Source organism: Schistocerca serialis, unplaced genomic scaffold (assembly GCF_023864345.2).
Source record: "Schistocerca serialis cubense isolate TAMUIC-IGC-003099 unplaced genomic scaffold, iqSchSeri2.2 HiC_scaffold_1343, whole genome shotgun sequence".
NCBI lineage: Eukaryota > Metazoa > Arthropoda > Insecta > Orthoptera > Acrididae > Schistocerca > Schistocerca serialis.
In genome coordinates, this window is record NW_026047562.1 from 4,386,726 (window position 1) to 4,409,507 (window position 22,782).

Consider the following 22,782-nt stretch of genomic DNA (forward strand, 5'->3'; position numbering starts at 1 on the left):
GAAAATGGGTCGAAAGGTCGAAACTGCAATAGTAAAACAAATAATTTTTAAAGTCAATGGCGATTATGACGTCCTTAAAAAGATAGACATCGAGCTAGCCAGGCACGAACCGAGAGCCGCCGTCACAGCCCTACTTCCGCCAGTAGCTCAGCCGCTGCCTCCCAGCCGTCACAGAAGCTCCCCTGCACGGCTGGCGGGACCAGCGCTCCCGGAAGGATGGGGACTGCAGTGACCAGAGGCCTCGCGAGTTGCTTCCTGGGCGAATCCTCACTCTGCAGTGGAAAGTGCACGCCGCGGATCCGAACACGACTCTAACCGGCCAGGGAGTTTCCTATGTGCTTTAGGTGATGTGACATCTGCGATAACTTTCCGTAAAGACTGTATGACAGCTGAAAGCAGAACTCCCACAGGAAGAAGAGCTCTATGGACAGACGTGAGTGTACCGTCAAGCAGGTCCACTTATTCAGTCCCTTTCAGCCAATCCAACGGCTAAGGATGACTTAAGCTATTTCAAAACCGTCTTTGCAAATACCGAACATGTGTTTATTTCACAATAGGTCTTTCGTTTTACTCATTATACCCTTATCAGTTGTGGCATTTTTATAATGTTTCTGCTTACATCCGGCAGTGTGCATCCCACCATCTCACACTGTTATGCTTGACGTGCAGAAGTACATGTCTGCTGACGTAATATTGCATAAAAATGTTTGTTTACTTGGCTCTGAAGCATTCGCTCCGTCTCGCTTCGTGATTGGTTGGCGCGGGTCTCTAGTTTGGCAGTGAAAATTATCATACAGAAATTGTTGGCCGTAAAACTTTGTCCTAAGGTCAGTGTTCCGTACATCGATTCGATGCATCTGTGTCAGGTACATCTTATGATGAGAATGGAGCCCTCAGAATCGGGTATGAGACAATTTTTTCCTGATTAATCTACGACTGCATTCCCTATAGCCCATCAACGATGGAAAGTTTCCATACTGCCAGATACAATGCAGAACAATCATTACTCCCTCTACTCCTTGTAGTACGGTCTTTTGTTATCACTGTTACTTGAAAACGATGTTGTCAGTTAAAGCATGAAGCTGCATCATTATGAGTTCCGTGTGATGTTTGGGTCCCCAGTTTGACCGGAAAGCAGTGCCTCCCATAAGACATGTGGTGCCATGGTGCTAAGGCTCGCAAATCATTTCCACGTGACGTACACCAGCACGCTGTTCTGCTTGGAGCTACAGTACCACACCTACTCCACTGACAAGCTGGGACTCAGAATCCGTGCCGTGATGAAAATCATCATTTCTACGCCACAGATGGAGGATGTACGTGCATACTGACAATGATCTGAATAAACATTATACGGAGATTTGGTTGGGGAAGAATTTCGGGAAAGGGCTGTTTTTGACGTAATAGAGTCGTTCATTCCACAAGGCAACGAAAGAACGGATTTAAATGCAGCAAGGAAGTGAACAAACAATATCCACTGAAACAAGCTCTAAAGAAAATCTCGAAACTTCTGGACAGTTGCGAATGTACTACACTGCTATAATGATACAAAACTGACTGCCATATTCAGTTTAGGAGCAAGTGCGTTGCAACACAAAGTGGCAAATCAACAGAGGACGCAATAAATAGTCGCCACATGGAGCTGGAGTGTCGACAAGCGGGGCAGACCACTGCCACGGAAGGCAATCGTCGACAATTTGCGTTCAGAGGCAGGGTCAGTGTGCTATAGGCGGCTTTGGCCTGTAGTGCTGGAGCCATTACTGAACGTACCATGCGAGTCCAGTAACGAAGTGGATTGGCGGAATTTAGAAATGACCGACTGTAAATGGCGATACGTGAACTACAGAAGAGACACGAAATGGTGCGCTGCCTGGACTAGGAGGGCGGTACCTAAGCTGCACCACTGCCGCTGTTGCCCCTCAGCCCGAAGAGTGCTACAGATCTCGTTTCAATATTTTCCGGTTGTGAGAAGCTCCTCTAGTTTTGTTAACACGAAATCGGAGAACGTTATTTGTTTTGAGCAACATCCCTCACCCTTTTACTCGCGATGAGCACATTCTCGGCTGGAGTATATTCTCTGACTCGCTTTACTCATGTAAACCTCAAAATGTCCTCCCAAAATTTCCAGTACGAAGTATATCCTCCGTTTTGCTGACACGCCCCACTATACTTCGCCAGCACCTCAGCTCTCACATGGACTCTCCCAGTGGTTCTTCGCCGATCATCTCCCACCCTTCGCCGTCGTCTTCATTGCTTCACCACTCACAGAGAGCCGTAGTCCGGCAGCTCCTTCGCCACTGCCTGCGTCAAATGCTCCACCACCGTCGCCGCCACCTGCGCCACCGTCGACTCCCTCTCCAGCAGCCTCTGCCGCTGGCTCTGTCGCCAACACAGTCGCCAGCCCCAAACCGCGGCCCGCCCCAACGCCCGCACCACTGCCGGAGCCAGAAGTTCCAACCACATCCACATTCGTCACCGCCGTCATAAACTCCTGTCAATGTCCTTCTCTACACACAACTGGGGCCACCTATTACACCACAACCCTCATGCATGCAGTCATAAGACCAAACAAATGAAATAGAATAGATAAAACCTCACGATTTCAAATGAAACCAAGACAAAAATGATTTCACTAAATTTACGGACATGAAACGAATAATTCCTCTCAACTATCGTCCTTTGTATCTACATCTACATACATAATCCGCAAGCCACCGTGCGGTGCGTGGCGGAGGGTACCCTGTTCCGCAACTAGTCGTTTCCTCTCCTGTTCCGCTCGCTGACAGAGCGAGGGACAGACGCCTGTCTATATGCCTCCTTAGGAGCCGTAATTCCTCATATCTCGTCTTCGTGGTCCCTACCAGAAATGTATGCTCGCGTCATTAGGATCGTTCTGCAGCCAGCTTCAAGTGCCGATTCTCTTAACTTTCTCAGTTGTTTTCTTCGAAATGAGTGTCTTCTTCCCTCCAACAATTCCCTGCTGAGCTCCTGAAACATATACGTAACACTTGCATGCTGATCGAAACTCCGGTAAGAAATCTACCTGCTCCCCCTGAATTGTTTCGATGTCTTCTCTCTATCCGACCTGGAGCAGATCCCAAACACTCGAGCAATGCTGAACAAGAAGTCGCTCTGGCGTCCTACACAGGGTCTCCCTTACATACGAACCACACTTTCACAAAACTCTCCCAATAAACCCAAGCCGACCGTTCGCCTTTCCTACCAGAATCCTCACATGTTTATTCCATTTCATCTCGCTTCGCAACATTACGCCCAGATATTTCAACGAAGCGACTGTGGTAAGCAGGACACTTGGAATGCCGTATCCGGATATTACGGGTTCGTTTTTTCTACTCATCCGCTTTCTTCTACAGCAAGAGCCACCTGCCATTCATCACACCAACTAGAAATTTTGTCGACGTCATCTTGTGTCAACCTGCAGTCACTCAACTTATTCCATGTGCTCGTTCTTCCGTTATCACCCCGCAATGGGACACCGTGTCAAATGCTTTCGAGAAATCTAGAAATATGGAATCTTCCTGTTGCCCTTCATCCATAGCTTTCAGTGCATCATGCAAGAAAAGGAAAAGGTGAGTTTCACAGAAGCGATGCTTACCAAAACCGTGTTGATTTGTGCACATAAGCTTCTTAGTCTGAAGAAAGTTGATTATGTTCGAACTGAGAGTATGTTCAAGGATTCTGCAGCAAACATGTGTTAGGGATATTGGTCTGTAATTTTGTGAGTCCGTTCTTTTACCTTTCTTCACTTGCACTTTTTTCCATTCGCTTGGTTCTTAGCGCTGATCGCAAGATTCGCGGTAAATGCAAGCTAAGTAAGGGGCCAGTGAAGTACACTACTCTCTGTAAAACCAAACTGGCATTCCACCTAGGCATTGCCACTTATTTATTTTCAGCTGTTTCAGCTGTTTCTCTACGCCAGCGGTACTCATTACTATGATTTCCATACGGGACTCTGTGCGATGGTCAAGCGACGGCACGTTTGTACCATTCTCCTGCGTGAACGATTCCTTAAACGAGGAATTTTTAACTTCGGCCTTCCTTTTGGAATATTCTAGCGCCAAAGCAGACTGGTCAACGTGTGACTGTAATGGAAGCGTTAGATCCACTTAACGATTTTGCAGAGGAGGAAAACTTTTTCCGGTTCTCCGGTGGTAGCAGTTGTATGCTTCGCGCACAGATCTTTTCACAGACGCACGAATATCTACAAGTATTGCTGTCCTCATTTGCGCGTTCTCTTTTGAACCGAGAATGTAACAGCCTTTCGTTCCTCAGCATTTTCCGAATTTTGTTATTAAAGCACGATCAGTCTTTTCCGCCCTTGATCCACTTAGTAGGCGCATACTTTTCCGGATCACGATTTACAATCTCTTTAAACTTTAGCCATAATTCCTCTATGGCCATAATTCTGGAATTAAATGATTGTATTTTACTGTCTAAGTGAGACGCTGACAACTGCATATCAACTCTCCTAGCGTTCTTGACTGATTTACTGACTTTCGTAACCATAGTCGCTATGATGACATCATGATCACTAATCCCCATCTCTATGCTGACGCCATCGATAAGGTCCTGCCTGTTTGTGCTGGCTGCCGAACTAGCTGCTCAACACAATTTTCGGAAAACGTGTTCAAAAGTCCTTCACAAGACTGTCTGTCTGCACGACCTGCAGTGCATCCATAGACGTCGCAGTCTATACTCGGTAAGTTAAGGTCACCACCAGCTAGTGTCCCGTGATCTGGATATTAATGCAATGCTGACTATTTACCTTCTTTGAATGGCTCCACATCTGTCCCCGCGGAGTCGGGTGGGTGGTAGAAACATCCAACAACTAATATGGTTTCACCTAGTCCTGTTATGTGCGACCACGTAACTTCACTATTGCACTCAAATTCAACCTCAGTAAAGAGAATATTTTTTGTCAACTGCAATAAACCCCTCCTACGGCGTCGAATATGTCTTTCCGATAAACATTCCAAGACTCGCTAAATATCTCAGAGTTTTTTTACTTAGGGTCTTAGCCAGCTCTCAACTCAAGAATAATTTGAGGCTGAGAACGTTCATGGAGGAGAGTAAATTTGGGAACTATGTTACAAATACTTCGACAGTTGACTGATAAAAGTTTCAGAGTCGAACTAACTTTACTCTGAAAGCTATCTGATTTCCCTAAATGTGTACCAACTGGCGAGTGTTCATGAGAGTACCTCAAATTACTAGCTAGCCTGAAACCCCCCACTCCACAAGTACTCTGCTATCCGATTGCCTGCTTCCTTTGTATAGTGCACCCCTGTCTTGAAATCTACCCATCTCCGATTTTCAGTTCACCTTCCCAACCACTGTTACCTTCATTCCCACTGCCTGACACAATATCGATAGTGTTATCCCGTCACACTATCTGCATGTGTCCGTACACAGTGAACCGGTAACCCACTCACAGTTCTGATGACAGATGTGGAGTAGCAAACCAAAAATCCCCAAACAATAAACGTTGTGGAGTAACAATACCGTTCCTCGAAAACAGCTCCAGTTGGCTACAAATCATGTTCAATCATCCTGCATAATACTTTATCCTGAGTGTGTATTTTACCACCCTGGCCGTGATCTGTCCTACTGCCTGTCTCTGTCCGAGAAATCCTATAGCACATAATTTCGTTCCTCACACTGACCACTGCCTCTCCACAGCTGTTTACCCACATCAGTTCCCATGATGAACTTAACTGTGGATGTCGATTGATCACCTTCATTTCAAAAGACCTAGCCCATTTCCCAGACACACTCATCCCAAAGTGACTCCCCTATCGACCTCTTCAGATATAACTGCAGAAGTCTTTCATCCTATTGATAGTAATCACATCGTAATCCATGTTCTCCACCTCCATAGCTATCCCACAATAAGCCACCTGAAAGAGTCCAACAACACCGCCACAAGACGTGGGGTGTCTGCTGGGAGCTTGCCCATTCCCACACAGGAAGCTACCTGGTCACCCTCCATAGTGCCAACATATCTCCTACACTACTCCATTCCACAGCCCCATATGTCAACCAGTCGAGAGACTATTCCGCTTTCGTCCCTCTCACAACCTCCACTATTTACGCTCTATACTACGGACTGATTTAAACACACCAACCACAGGACAAAATATAAGAACGATGGCTATCCGCTTCCTTCCCTCATCGCTGCTCAAATTTTTCCTCCATGTATTGAGATGAACATGACTTGTGGCCTCTTTCCCTCACCGACTGGATGCCAGTATTTGGACTAGAGTCGCAACTACACGGTATTACCGTAATTTCTCCCGAAGTGATTTTTTTTTTTGGTCCCGAATAAGACGAGAACACGCTCACTTTTCGTATCAGGTTCCACATCATTGTTTGCACAAATTATGAAAACTTCGGAAGTGTCTGTAACCATCAATACTTTCTCTAGTAAATGCAGTAGCATCGTTTTTTGTGTCAGTTTTCTCCGCTGGTCTGTTACGTAATACGTGGCACATTTTAAGACACAATACGAATCAAAAAATCGAAGGCTAAGCGGAGTCAAAAAACTTTGTAAATCACGAGTTTCTGTAAGCATGTCCTTCACTACTGTGCTAGTTCTTTACTCCATTCTGAATTAAATGATCCCTGTGTTTTCTATAACTTTAATGGATACTTCCATGGATAAAAGTGAGATAAACTCCAATAAACCATAGTGAGTACGACAGACATTTGAGTGTACACTGGTTTATACCTGAGTATCAAGTGCCCTGGCCTGTCCTTGTCTTCTTCCACCTCGTAGTGCTCCACCTGTTTGCTGGCTAATTGCATGTCATGTACCCATCCAGTTAATTTCGTGCGCAGCATGTCTTTCACACGTTCCATGTCCTTAATCCAACCGTGGAGTTGCTGATCACTTGCGTGGTTACCCTGAGACACACAGAAAATAGTTCAAATTACTTTCATAACATCCACAAGCAGCAGCCTGTCTTAGTATACAGTTACATGTAGCAATATTACATGACACTGAAATTACTGCCAGCGCATGAGTGTAGTACATTCAGTTTTGTACAGGCATAAAAACATTAATGCACAGCAGATGCCTAGTGGGGTTTTATTAAAAAAATACACTCCTGGAAATGGAAAAAAGAACACATTGACACCGGTGTGTCAGACCCACCATACTTGCTCCGGACACTGCGAGAGGGCTGTACAAGCAATGATCACACGCACGGCACAGCGGACACACCAGGAACCGCGGTGTTGGCCGTCGAATGGCGCTAGCTGCGCAGCATTTGTGCACCGCCGCCGTCAGTGTCAGCCAGTTTGCCGTGGCATACGGAGCTCCATCGCAGTCTTTAACACTGGTAGCATGCCGCGACAGCGTGGACGTGAACCGTATGTGCAGTTGACGGATTTTGAGCGAGGGCGTATAGTGGGCATGCGGGAGGCCGGGTGGAAGTACCGCCGAATTGCTCAACACGTGGGGCGTGAGGTCTCCACAGTACATCGATGTTGTCGCCAGTGGTCGGCGGAAGGTGCACGTGCCCGTCGACCTGGGACCGGACCGCAGCGACGCATGGATGCACGCCAAGACCGTAGGATCCTACGCAGTGCCGTAGGGGACCGCACCGCCACTTCCCAGCAAATTAGGGACACTGTTGCTCCTGGGGTATCGGCGAGGACCATGAAGCTGGGCTACGGTCCCGCACACCGTTAGGCCGTCTTCCGCTCACGCCCCAACATCGTGCAGCCCGCCTCCAGTGGTGTCGCGACAGGTGTGAATGGAGGGACGAATGGAGACGTGTCGTCTTCAGCGATGAGAGTCGCTTCTGCCTTGGTGCCAATGATGGTCGTATGCGTGTTTGCCGCCGTGCAGGTGAGCGCCACAATCAGGACTGCATACGACCGAGGCACACAGGGCCAACACCCGGCATCATGGTGTGGGGACCGATCTCCTACACTGGCCGTACACCACTGGTGATCGTCGAGGGGACGCTGAATAGTGCACGGTACATCCAAACCGTCATCGAACCCATCGTTCTACCATTCCTAGACCGGCAAAGGAACTTGCTGTTCCAACAGGACAATGCACGTCCACATGTATCCCGTGCCACCCAACGTGCTCTAGAAGGTGTAAGTCAACTACCCTGGCCAGCAAGATCTCCGGATCTGTCCCCCATTGAGCATGTTTGGGACTGGATGAAGCGTCGTCTCACGCGGTCTGAACGTCCAGCACGAACGCTGGTCCAACTGAGGCGCCAGGTGGAAATGTCATGGCAAGCCGTTCCACAGGACTACATCCAGCATCTCTACGATCGTCTCCATGGGAGAATAGCAGCCTGCATTGCTGCGAAAGGTGGATATACACTGTACTAGTGCCGACATTGTGCATGCTCTGTTGCCTGTGTCTATGTGCCTGTGGTTCTGTCAGTGTGATCATGTGATGTATCTGACCCCAGGAATGTGTCAATAAAGTTTCCCCTTCCTGGGACAATGAATTCACGGTGTTCTTATTTCAATTTCCAGGAGTGTACATTTCTCAAACTGTGACATCAGATTAGAGAGGTGCAGATATTTCTTGGTAGTTGACATTACAGACATCTGAATGTATGAATGTATACTCCCGTGACGATGTATCCAACTGAAATGTTCTGGAGCTGCCAGCAGCGTCGAGTTCCTACGTGTGAAGCCACATGGCGTGGCTGGAACTCTGACGAGATTCTATTCAAACTTTTGAACGATTTTCGAAAATAGAATGGCCACACTGTTGACAAATACGTCAAACTCCTACTCGTTACCTACGCTGTGAGAATCCTGAACACATGTTTTGACCTTCTACAAACGCAACGATAGACATCAGCCGCTCCATATCTGAAACATTGTCTGTGTTAATTGTGCACACACGAAATGTCAGTTTGACTCAAAATTTTGTAGCGTTTGTCTGTTGCCTGGCTGATCGCGTTTGCCGAAAATTTGCGTTTGTAGCTCGTCATCTAACACGATGTCGTCTGTATCTGAACACGTCTCGAATATTGCAGATTTGAAGGAATGTATTGACTGTCCGAGCGTTAAGATCATTTTTTCTGGACCATTTTCGGGTACGAAGTTCACATTTGTGTCACATATTAAGGTCTATGTTACTTTGGCGTTGTAAAAATCGTAAGCTTCTAAGTCAATGCAATAAAGATACGGCCCTTTAAATTATATATTTTGATACTCGAAACATCACTCATAAAATCAATATGGTGCTCCCTGTTGATTTAGAATCATGACATTTTGAAAGAAGCCAGATTTCACAGTGCAAATAAATGAAAAAATCTTAAAATCCATAATTGGTAACTATATAACTCTAGAAAATACTTTTCGTATTATTTTTTATCAGTCTGTCTATTTGTCTGTCCATCTGTTGGGAATCTTTTTCTCTGGATACGTTCTGGGTATCATGTTCAAATTATGTCACATACAAAGGTATACGGACCCTTGGCGGCGTAAAATCTGTAAGCTTATAACTGACTCCAGTCAACAGATACGGCCGTTTATGTCTCGTGTTTTGATAATCGAAAACTCAGTCATCGAAACCTATAGGGTGCTCTCCATTGACTTGGAATCGTGAGATTTGGCAACAACTAAGTTTTCCGGTACAAGTAAAGCAAAAAATCTGAAACTTGTTAACTTGTAATTATATCACATAAAAATGTCGTTTTCGATTTGGACATACATTGTATTCATGACCTGTTGAAAGTATAACATACGAACATTACTGCATCCAAACATAAAATGTATATTGTATTCATGATTTAGTACGTAAACGGAAATATATTAAATCTTCTCTCCCTACATATGTAAACTAAAGTCCTCTGCTTACTTGTTCTTGTTTGTTTGGGCTGGGCTGAGGAAATAACGAAGAATTTCTGGACCGATCTTGGTATTGCTGGGAGCAGTATCTTGCCAGTAAAGTTACAGAGTCTCGATAACAGGCAAAAATCATTGGGAATCTCGATTCCCAGGACGGGGAGTTTGTACAGAACCCTTAGTGCGTGAGTCCCTCTCGCACTTGCCCATTCTGTTTTCCTTTCTTCTATCTACCCTAGCATCACCCAGTATGTTGTTCTGGAAGGTGAGTGCTCACCACAGACATGGGTACCGTCGGGAGAGTATGAGAGAAGTGGGACAGAACTGCTCTTGTTCTCTGTACGTGGGGTTCCCAATCCTTTTGGGTCACACTGAAACAGCTGACAGTGGTTCCACAATAGATTATATTGAGGTAGGGAACCAATACTCGAAAGTGCATATCTATTGTGTTAAGGACATACACCACCTAACAACAATGTAGCTCACAGCAATTCTTCAAAGCAACGACTGTCAGTCTGAATGAACGCATGTATTGCAATGAGGCCTGCAGCTCTTCACACTCTGGCAAAGATCTCGGGTGTCCGTTGTGCACTCGAACAGTAGCAGCTGATAAACAGTGTAGACAGACACCTGACCACCAAACGGACCTACTGTGCACAACTAGGCTCGTAGCACTCAAGCATCGCAGTGGAGCGTTAACCTGTGCCGCAAGCACACCACTGACCCTGCTGTCAGCTGTCCATTGCATCAGATAGCTTGTGTCGTGTTCATGGTGAGGTGTGTTGCTGTGTACAGCGCACAATGAGTAATCAAAGATGAAATGTGCAAGCACTGCGACGAACGGATTTTGAGCCCTATGCCTGCTTGTGTCAATCCAGTATCGTTCACAGAGCTGTACTTTCCAACTTCATACAGTTTGTATTGTTTGTGGATGAGGCCTCATTCATCCGGGATGTTGTTTTCAAAAGCCAAACAGACACATCTAGAATGAGGACAACACCCACGCCACCCATATCGGAGGCCAACAGCAAAGATTCTCAGTCAAGGTATTTTAGGGCATTATCCAAGATCATTCCACTTTAATGTTAATGTTTGCAAGCACACTCAAGAATACTCACGCTCATTGTAGTACATGATAGGGGGGTCTTCTCTGATGGCCATGGGATCGCTGGATCTTACAACCCTCGACTTCATTCTCTGCGGTTATGTCAAGATGTAGGTGTACGAAACACCTGTACATACAGCTGAAGACCTGCTTGCCAGGGTCCAAGCTGCCTGCCTCCGGGACAACATTGATGCTCACGGGCGAGGCCTCCACGACGAGTGCGGCCGCTTCTTGTTTAAAGATGATTGAAGATGTAGCTGTTGTCACACGCGTCGACTCAGTCTGTGTTTCGACAAGTTTCTACACAGTTGTCACTTCCGCCCAGCTGCTCAGAACAATAAAGTGTGACATGTCTTGGAAGACAGTAGCGTGATTGACTCGATTCCACTATCGCAGTAGCCGCCACGATACAGGAATGACCTGTGAGGATATGCTGACGTCACTCCGAAACTGTGATCACAGAGAGAGCGTCATGCACGTCAAAGGTCGTGAGGTGGTGGTATGAATATGGGAAATTTTCAAGAACACTGCCATCCTGAATTTGGAATCATTCAACTGTATGTCAGTCAGACACCTTAGGCAAGTGTACGGTGGTGGAGAGAAAAACGGATTTACTTGTGTTGCAGATATGTGCAAATATTATTTTCTTAATAAAATTTTTGTATTTATTTAGATACTCCCGAGCTCATTTTTTACAGTTCTTTTGTCAGCTACGTTTATTTACCAGGTGACATCTACACTCTTTTTGGAGTACTGTCGAGATGATTTCCCAAGTTTCTGCAATGTGTCACTCAAAACGTAACCGATCAGCAGCTACTTGTAGCCAGCATATTCCATTTCGTGCGTTTCTGTCACAGCACAATCCCACTCGTTTAATATGTGGAAGTTCTTCTTCTTACGACGAATAAACCCGTTTGTGCTGCCTTGCGTCCACGCTTGGTAAGTAATGAGAGTAGTAGCAAGTTGAGAGAGGCATGTTCAAATGTGTACCAACACGCTGGGCACTGTCGCAATGCGCTATGTGTAAGTAATGTTAGTGGGGAGAGAAGTAGCGTGATGGATTGCGATTTGAATTGCTGATCAGCGCACGCTGCGTGGCTGAAGGGGTTTGTAAACAGCCCTGCGGAGGGCGATCCGAGTCTTGCTCTCTCTCCGACTGCCAGCCAGCCCTGATATCGGAGTCAAGCGCTCGTGCGGTATGCGTGACGACCATGGTGACTGCAGTCATGGCCACGCACGTTGGTCAACAATGACGACGCCGCACTGTTGTCACTGTTTACCGACGACGCTGTGATGTCACTCATCGTGATCACCTTGGCTGAGGATGAAAGCAAGTATACATATTTTCTATAGTGTTTTTGTTTATACACTACTGGCCATTAAAATAGCTACACCACGAAGATGGCGTGCTACAGACGCGAAACGTAATCCACAGGAAGAAGATGCTGTGATACGCAAATGATTAGCTTTTCAGAGCATTCACACAATGTTGGCGCCGGTGGCGACACCTACAACGTGCTGACATTAGGAAAGTTTCCAACAGATTTCTCATACACAAACAGCAGTTGACCGGCATTGCCTGGTGAAACGTTGATATGATGCCTCGTGTAAGGAGGAGAAATGCGTACCATCACATCTCCGACTTTGATAAAGGTCAGATTGTAGCGTATCGCGATTGCGGTTTATCGTATCGCGACATTGCTGCTCGCTTTGGTCGAGATCCAATGACTGTTAGCAGGAGGGTAATACTGAACGCCGTGCTGGATCCAACGGCCTCGTATCACTAGCAGTCGAGATGACAGGCATCTTATCCGCATGGCTGTAATGGATCGTCCAGCCATGTCCAGATGGTGACGTTTGCAAGACAACAATCATCTGCAGGAACAGTTCGACGACGCTTGCAGCAGCGTGGACTATCAGATTGGAGACTGTGGCTGCGGTTACCCTTGACGCTGCATCACAGGCAGGAGCGCCTGCTATGGTGTAGTCAACGACGAACCTGGGTGCACGAATGGCAAAACGTCATTTTTTCGGATGAATCCCGTTTCTGTTTAGAGCATCATGATGGTCGCATCCATGTTTGGCGACATCGCAGTGAACGCGCATTGGAAGTGTGTATTCGTCATCGCCATACTGGCGTATCACCCGGCGTGATGGTATGGGGTGCTATTGGTTACACGTCTCGGTCACCTCTTGTTCGCAATGACGGCACTTTGAAGAGTGGACGTTACATTGCAGATGTCTTACGACCCGTGGCTCTACCTTCATTCGATCCCTGCGAAATCCTACATTTCAGCAGGACAATTCCTGACCGCATGTTGCAGGTCCTGTACGGGCCCTTCTGGATACAGAAAATGTTCGACTGCTGCCCTGGCCAGCACATTCTCCAGATCTCTCACCAATTAAAAACGTCTGGTCAATGGTGGCCGAGCAACTGGCTCGTCACAATACGCCAGTCACTACTGTTGATGAACTGTGGTATCGTGTTGAAGCTGCATGGGCAGCTGTACCTGTACACGCCATCAAAGCTCTGTTTGACACAATGCCCAGACGTATCAAGGCCGTTATTACGGCCAGAGGTGGTTGTTCTGGGTACTCATTTCTCAGGATCTATGCACCGAAATTCCATGAAAATGTAACCACTGTCAGTTCTAGAATAATATATTTGTCCAATGAATACCCGTCTATCATCTGCATTTCTTCTTGGTGTAGCAATTTTAATGGCTAGTAGTGTAAGTTATTCTTATGGGTTCTACCTCTTCTTTTCTAGGTGTGAGCAGGCGTTACTCGCTGTGGGATCTGAACCCAGCAGCTGATAATGATGATGACGATGATGATGATCTCTGGGGAACAACTTCGATTGTTCAGAGGCAGATATCGCTTATTCTACAGTATTAAATTTCTTGTTTGTTATTTTTGAGATGCTCTAGTTTGTAGATGTTCTCAATGCGAATATAGGTGTTTAGACACGACCACCAGCTACTAGTTCTTTTGCACCTGTGTTTTCGTTTGGGTTTGTCCGTATTCTTTCAGACACATTCCCCTGCAGACGTCATACAGCTCCTCTAGTACCCATGCTGGATATGCCCTTAATGACAAACATGCCCACTGATGATGAGTTGCTGGAAGTGTATTCCAGTAATGAACACAACAACAGTTTTACTTGTAAGTTCTCAGAATTTATTACTATTATTATACAAATACGGATTTTTATTTCTCCTTCCTTAGATACTTATTAACTGCGTCTCTTTCTCCTTCTCGTGTGCAGAGTTATTAGGAGTTCGACGTGTTGTTTAGGGGAAGAGCATTGTCCAAGTTAGGGGGAGAGCTGTCGTGACATCATGAGGTGAGTCGATACCAGAGTGGTCATACTGAGTCACTTTTCTGAGATGCAGGAAAGGGAGTCCTGTAAGACACTCAGCTGTATGCTCTACCTTGATTTATGTTCATAAGATTTTGATCAATTTATTGTGGGGTCCAGTTACGTCTCTGTTCAAAAGTATATACTGCTAACAAAAAGAATGTCCTAATGCTCAGAATCATGATGAGAGGAATTTAAATTGATTTCCATGGTTGCTTCTCACTAGTGATAGAAATTAACCAAAAAATACAGGGCATACAGATACACAACAAACACCAGATGTCCACTGGCGTTCTAACTTCTCGTTTATGGCCGAATGTAGGAGAGCCATAAGAAGAAAACAAACATTAACACGCTGTGTGGCACATCGACAAAGAAGTCGAGCGTAAATTAGGTGGTCCCCTCTTCTTGTCCATATTAACCGAGAAACATCCAAAAAGTGTAGACCTGCTGCTAATCTCTGAAGACGATAAGCAACACAACGTTTGGATCAAATGCATGTCCCACCTACGTTCCTCTGAAATGAAAACAGAAAAGGTGCAAGACATTTTTGCTGTGGATGTCTCAAGTCGTTTACCAAGAGCATGTATCTTGAAAGACACCTGATTGACTGCTAGAGCCAGGAAACAATAGGTGTGGAAATGCTTATCAAGGATAAACGGTTCTCGAAGTGTAAGAATGCCTCTCACCAACACCTCTGTCCCTTCGTCGTTTACGTCGATTTAGAGCGCCTCCTAGCTCCTGTGGTACAGTGTGAACGTGGTGCCTCTGCCTCCCATATCACTGCCACAAAATGATGCATACGATATGTGGCTGCCCATCAAGTTCTGTGCACGTATAACTCTAAAATTAAAATCTTATGTCAGGGGAATAGTGCGAGATGGCTGCTCACTGAGCTTGAAAGTCTTATACGGGATGTTTATAACATTTATAGTGAAAACGTACTCATGACCAACGTGAAGGAGAATGATGCACTGTACAAGCAGGCAGCTGATCATTATACCTGGGGACTTTGTCTGGACAGAGGTGAGGAAGCTCCCTGTAGAGACTGTTGCCACGTAACGGGGAAGTCCCAGAGTGCAGCTGACAACCCATGTAACTGTAAGTACCAACTGCCACAGCACACAGCCATCTTTTCCACAATTTCAGTGAGCATGATGCCCACTTTCTAGTTCAGCACTTTGACGAGTCTGGGTAGTAGGATGATAAGATCAGTGTCATTGCTGACACCGTTGACAGATACATGCCGCTTCACAGAGGATCACACCACTTCCTCGATTCACAACGCTTCATGCTCACGTCTCTCTAGAAATTTGCTGAACCAACGCGTCCTGGAGACGTTCTTAGCAAAGGGAGCCACATATCTCGATGATGTAGAGTTTCAAGAGTTTCAACTTGTGACGGAGAAGGGGTCTTTCCATACGAATATCTGGATTCTCTAGTAAACTAAGAGGCATTTCCATAATGAATGGAAAGAACGGGCACTTGGTGAATGAACAGCAGGACTTCGGCATCTTTGATTTATCAGAACATGTAAAATGATGAACACGAATGTACATCTGACCGGCAACATCTTCGAGAAGTTCTGTAGCATATGGCTGAGATTTCGTGGGATGCAATGTTAAGAAAGACACAAGCCAGCAGCGAATTCTTGACCAACGTTGAGATGCATGTCTTCCTGGAACATGCGGTCCACAAGTGACTTTGCCAATGTGTGTGCAGGTATGCCAAGGCAAATAACTTGCAAATAATCGAGGGGGAGTACAGGTTGTCTGACGATTTCAGTTTCATCCTTTACCTGGATGTAAGCTGTCTCTCAAAGCAAACCATGCAACAAAGTCTCCCTTTTCAAGGGCTCTCATGGATGTCCAAAGCGGAAATCACCAGACTGAGGAAAGAGATCAAATATGTGGCCGCTGATGCTGTTGAGGGATATGTCCTAGAGGTAGAGCTGGACTATCCCACAAGTCTGCATGACAGACACGGTGATTTGCACAGCCTGAAAGACTTTCACGTTCAGGGACTCAACAGGTGCCTGCTCTAGGACATTGGCGCTGCACCACAAATGCTTATCAGGAGACATTTCGATTGAGGTTATATACTGAGGTATATACTGCAATTCCAGCTGGAAGCAGGGGTGTCCTACCACGATCACAAGTGGTTCATCGGGGGGCATAAGTGTGGAAATCTGCTGCACCCAGACTATTTACTGATGTGTCTGGGTGGGTTTATTTGTTAGTAAAAAGGTAAAAAGATGTTCCATTTGACTGGGTGGGTGTGGAATACTTTGATGAGCTGTTTGTCACAGTTCTGAGTGTATGTTTGAGATTATGAATGTTTCATTGCACACTGCGTGCGTCCATGTGTGTGTGTGTGTGTGTGTGTGTGTGTGAGAGAGAGAGAGAGAGAGAGAGAGAGACAGAGACAGAGTATATATTTCGTGTGGAACATGTACAATATGTTTATGGTGTGTGTGTGTGTGTGTGTGTGTGTGTGTGTGTGTGTGTGTGTGTGTGTGTGCGTGTGTATTGTTTTTGAGCTGCCATTACTGTTGCTGTTCTAAGTACAGGGTGTTTCAAAAATGACCGGTGTATTTGAAATGGCAATAAAAACTAAACGAGCAGCGATAGAAATACACCGTTTGTTGCAATATGATTGGGACAACAGTACATTTTCAGGCAGACAAACTTTCGAAATTACAGTAGTTACAATTTTCAACAACAGATGGCGCTGCGGTCTGGGAAACTCTATAGTACGATATTTTCCACATATCCACCATGCGTAGCAATAATATGGCGTAGTCTCTGAATGAAATTACCCGAAACCTTTGACAACGTGTCTGGTGGAATGGCTTCACATGCAGATGAGATGTACTGCTTCAGCTGTTCAATTGTTTCTGGATTCTGGCGGTACACGTGGTCTTTCAAGTGTCCCCACAGAAAGAAGTCACAGGGGTTCATGTCTGGCGAATAGGGAGGCCAATCCACGCCGCCTCCTGTATGTTTCGGATAGCCCAAAGCAATCACACGATCATCGAAATATTCATTCAGGAAATTAAACACATCGGCCGTGCGATGTGGCCGGGCACCATCTTGCATAAACCACGAGGTGTTCGCAGTGTCGTCTAACGCAGTTTGTACCGCCACAAATTCACGAAGAATGTCCAGACAGCGTGATGCAGTACTCGTTTCAGATCTGAAAAATGGGCCAATGATTCCTTTGGAAGAAATGGCGGCCCAGACCAGTACTTTTTGAGGATGCAGGGACGATGGGACTGCAACATGGGGCTTTTCGGTTCCCCATATGCGCCAGTTCTGTTTATTGACGAAGCCGTCCAGGTAAAAATAAGCTTCGTCAGTAAACCAAATGCTGCCCACATGCATATCGCCGTCATCAATTCTGTGCACTATATCGTTAGCGAATGTCTCTCGTGCAGCAATGGTAGCGGCGCTGAGGGGTTGCCGCGTTTGAATTTTGTAGGGATAGAGGTGTAAATTCTGGCGTATGAGACGATACGTGGACGTTGGCGTCATTTGGACCGCAGCTGCAACACGGCGAACGGAAACCCGAGGCCGCTGTCGGATCACCTGCTGCACTAGCTGCGCGTTGCCCTCTGTGGTTGCCGTACGCGGTCGCCCTACCTTTCCAGCACGTTCATCCGTCACGTTCCCAGTCCGTTGAAATTTTTCAAACAGATCCTTTATTGTATCGCTTTTCGGTCCTTTGGTTACATTAAACCTCCGTTGAAAACTTCGTCTTGTTGCAACAACACCGTGTTCTAGGCGGTGGAATTCCAACACCAGAAAAATCCTCTGTTGTAAGGAATAAACCATGTTGTCTACAGCACATTTGAACGTTGTGAACAGCACACGCTTACAGCAGAATGACGACGTACAGAATGGCGCACCCACAGACTGCGTTGTCTTCTATATCTTTCACATCACTTGCAGCGCCATCTGTTGTTGAAAATTGTAACCACTGTAATTTCGAAAGTTTGTCCGCCTGAAAATGTACTGTTGTCCCAAGCATATTGCAACAAACGGTGTATTTCTATCGCTGCTCGTTTAGTTTTTATTGCCGTTTCAAACATACCGGTTATTTTTGAAACACCCTGTATGTACACACTGAAAACTTCTCTCTCTCTCTCTCTCTCTCTCTCTCTATGAGTTACTAATAAGTGTTTAATAGACATTGGAAATTAAAAAATTACCTTATTCACAAAAGAATGTGTATATTGTAATGAATCAATTACGAAATAACAAATACGAGAAAAAATGGAAATTAAAAAGCTTTCAGTTGTTTTCACAATACAGTTGTTCTTCTTTTTCACATTTTTTGAATGAAATACCTCCTTTATCAGTTTTATATTGATGGCAGGAGCCAGAGAAAAATAAATCCTTTTCGAATACAATATTTTTTAAATTTACATACATACATACATGGCCGACCGGTTCTAGACGGGATCGCGATTTATCGCCTCCAATTCGTATTTGCATAAGTAGAGCTTTGCGGATGTGCGCCAGGAATACTGCACGCGTATACGTGTGTGTGTGTGTGTGTGTGTGTGTGTGTGTGTGTGGGACGTGCGTCACGTCCTCGCTGTGACAGCATGCGGTTAGCGGTCAGCGGGCAGCTAACATCCCGTTTGCGGTCTGAGCCGCTTCCCACTTCCGACAGCCCGGGTGTGGGCGTCACAGCAACACAGGGCGAGGGAGGCCAGCGAGCGACACGGGCCGAGTCCACACAGTAGGGGGCCCGGCGTACGGACCGACCCAAAATCACTGTAGTGGTGACACGTGGCTGCAGTCGACTCTTACCGGTACGTCGATAAGCAGTATAGAAAACGAAAAATAAAATGCAGAATTTCCCTCGTTGTGCAGGAGCAGTGAATTGGAAGGTGCTGCACACTTTTGTGTCGGCACCTTCCAAAACGTTGAATCCGTCGTCCTTGCTATGGCGCCACTGCGCTTTCTGCCATCTAGACCTAATCTATGCCGGCCGGTGTGGCCGAGCGGTTCTAAACGCTTCAGTCTGGAACCGCGCGACTGCTACGGTCGCAGGTTCGAATCCTGCCTCTGGCATGGATGTGTGTCATGTCCTTAGGTTAGTTAGGTTTAAGTAGTTCTAAGTTCTAGGGGACTGATGACCTCAGAAGTTAAGTCCCATAGTGCTCAGAGACATTTGAACTATTCTGACCATACATACATACATACATACATATTTGTACACTGTATTATGTGAGAGCCCAGTTACCAGGGGCACAGGGTCAAAATCGTCAGCTGCGTCGTTACCTGGGCCACAGCACGCCCTGCCGTACTACTCTGCAGGGCTGTAGTGAAGAACCACGAGAGGAATTATCTCGAATACGAATACCTCAAGACTGCTGCAGCTGTCTGAAGACTCAAGTTTCATTCAGAAAGCAAAGTGTGTCTTTAAATCGAAACTATCTGTACAACATTGGTTTCACGGAATAACTTTTCGCAATTACACTTTTCCTAAGCAGGTGCAGTGTATGATCAACGAAGCGTAGCTGCACCGCAAATGTAATAAAGAAGAAGTCCTTTAAACATTCTCGCAAGCTGTGAGGTACTAACTCTACAAAATATTGGATACGTATCAGGTAAATTGCCTTTGCTGCAGTGAAATGCATAGATGATGGTAACGAAAACAAGATACAATGATAGGACATGACACGATGTCGGCAGAAACCATCCTTAAATGCGGAACCCGCAACTATCAATCTTTGAAATTACCATCCAGCAAACATCCGTACTATTTATAGGAAAAAGATTTAATCTACTCAGAACCTTTTCAGTTCACTAAAACAGGTATCGCCTAATTCTCTTCTCAAACGATCGAAATTGAGGCTCACACGATACTTTAGGGACTGGCACGTTGCTACATTGGCCACCAAAAGTCACACAAAGACACAGGTCATACTGCGTCCTTTTGGTTTCCATGTATACTACTTTCAGAATCCAAACAGTCATAATGTGCAGTGGCCATTCTGTGTGTTAAGGTTGGGTTGTTTGGGGAAGGAGACCAGACAGCGAGGTCATCGGCCTCATCGGATTAGGGAAAGATGGGGAAGGAAGTCGGCCGTGCCCTAAATCAGAATGGCCGGACACGGGATTGAACCGTCGTCCTCACGAAATGCGAGTCCAGTGTATGTGTTCACATAGCTTTTATTCTCGGTAGTAGGAAAATCACTGGTGGTAGTGTTCATAAATCACAGACAGAGAATTCAGACTCGATAATGGTTCGAGTTAGGCCACAGCTTTTATTCTCGGTAGTGGGAAAATCACTGGTGGTAGTGTTCATAAATCATAGACAGAGAATTCAGACTCGATAATGGTTCGAGTTAGGCCACGAGATACGTGCAGAAAGGCTAACGACTGAGATGGATGCTCTCAGAAAGCAGCATCCGGTTTCAGGTTAGTCTGGCACAGATTTTCATTGGCCTTGACGCATTCACCAGATATTCCGCTTGTGACTGTAGTAGCACAGTGCCTTTAACAAAGCCACTCGCAGACGCAACACGCGCTAACTGGTGGACCTTCATTATAGTTGCGCGTCCTCTGTGGCTGCGGCGGCTGGAGCATTGCCGTGTCACACGGACAGTGCTGGCTGGCAGTGGTGAGCACAGGGGGCCACCAATGGCGTCGAGCCACAAGTGTCAGCTGCGCTATCGTCTGGCCATGGAGTCGTGGGAAATGGTCACGTGAATGTTAAGGTGGGAAGACGTTGAACAGTTGTGTCGAAATGTATGAATTATGTGCTATGTATACAGGTTCATTACGAGATTTGAAGTTGACGTACCTCCATGTTGAGCAGAAGTAATTTTATAGGCCTTCCATATGGAGTAGAGATTCTTAGGAAGAGAAGATGCCGATGGAGACTTGAAATGCCACACTGAGACTCTAGACCACTCTCCACTAAATATGAAGCTAACATGCTTCAGCTTGTAAAGCAGGATTGGGTGCAAAGTTATCTGAATCTGTTAAAGAAGTAGCTAGCGCATACGAGAAAAGAAAGATACAGCCGATTTTCTTCGATCTCTAACCATTCCGAGCTTAGCCTCCCTGTATCATAGCCCCAAAAGGCTCACAGAAGTAGAGGTTGGTTCCGAATTCTTCCAGAAGGTTAGTATTAGAACTGTAGAGCCAAAGATAGCTACAGTGTGAAGAAGGTAATCTGGGAAACAGTCTCCAAGAACTGGCCAGATGGTGTGTGTCATTTTCTCACCCCCTGTACGTATAATACAGTTTATAAGAGGAGGAAAAAACTCCACTTACCATACGTTCGAATGCGAGGGGAACCAACAGCTGTGACAAGTGCGCCGCACCGTGTGAGAGCAGCTGCGCCAAGTCCCGCCAGTAGCTGGAGAGGCGTTCCCGGAAAACAGCCGCCTCGACCTGCAGTTCTGCACAAGACGGGAGACGACGGACTGGTGAACAAGCCAGTGGATCGGTCTTCTGTAGAAGCACAGCTTTCACTTTCTCCCACACAAAGTCTATGCAGGTAGCATTTACCATTTGAAACTAGATCAATATACAATGTCAGTAATCGTATGAGTTACAGCACGGACATCTTGACCGGACGTTACAAAGCTCATATTCCAGCGACAAATTTAAAGAGCACATCAAGCAAAGAGAGAGGAGTACCATCACCTAACGTAGATCCAGTAATAAAAATTAACCTAAGGGTAGAAGTATCAAAATACCTGAAGAAGTGGAAATATACAACTATTTCAAAAATCACCCACACAGCTTGCCCAACAATAAGACAGATTTAAGAAATAAGAGACCTCGAGATAAATTCCAGTCAGTTTTACGTGCTAATAATAGAAAGTAACATAAATGAGAATGCATAGTTTGGCTATTTGACTGACTTACTGACAAGCATAGGACGTAACGATTTGCACAGGATCGTGTCTATGCTGGTTTTATAATATGAGTAGTCTTTACGACGTTTCCTGTGAGTTGTATGATATGTATGGAAATGAGAAAGAATTATGTCCACTCATACACGTTTTTGTAATTAGGGTGTATTTATTTTAACATAAGTAATATATTTGAATAATTCAGTAAAAAAATGAATGAGGTGTTTTGCAAGTGTAGCTGAAAAAGCCATTCTCGGCCTAAACGTTCTAAGGGCCATGGAAATGTATGGCTACATTTGTACTGGTACAGTACGTTACATATTAACAGTACATTTTACAATTACATGATGATACACGTAATGTTCTGTAATGTGTGACATGTATCCCATCACATGTTTTTATCTCTTCTTTTGTACTCCTTTTTCTTTTTATTTGTCCACCGGATCAATTCATGTACGAAAGTTGTTGTGAATGCGATTTATGCCTTTGTGATGTTAATATGGTACAAAGAATACATATGCAAAGTGATATATATATATGATTATTACTGGCATGGTTTCATGAGCAGCCAAGCTACTGTAAGCC

General features: G+C 45.6%; 1 protein-coding gene across 1 annotated transcript in view; it reads right to left on the reverse strand.

Moving 5' to 3' along the window:
• The window catches only part of LOC126439774 (uncharacterized), a 113,482-nt gene that overhangs the window by 27,959 nt on the left and 62,741 nt on the right, over window positions 1-22,782 (reverse strand). Inside the window, exons 8-9 of the mRNA XM_050090597.1 lie at window positions 21,611-21,856; window positions 6,749-6,924 (exon numbers count right to left, since the gene is read on the reverse strand). Coding sequence (XP_049946554.1) covers window positions 6,749-6,924; window positions 21,611-21,856 — 422 coding nt within the window. The remainder of the gene's footprint in view (window positions 1-6,748; window positions 6,925-21,610; window positions 21,857-22,782) is intronic.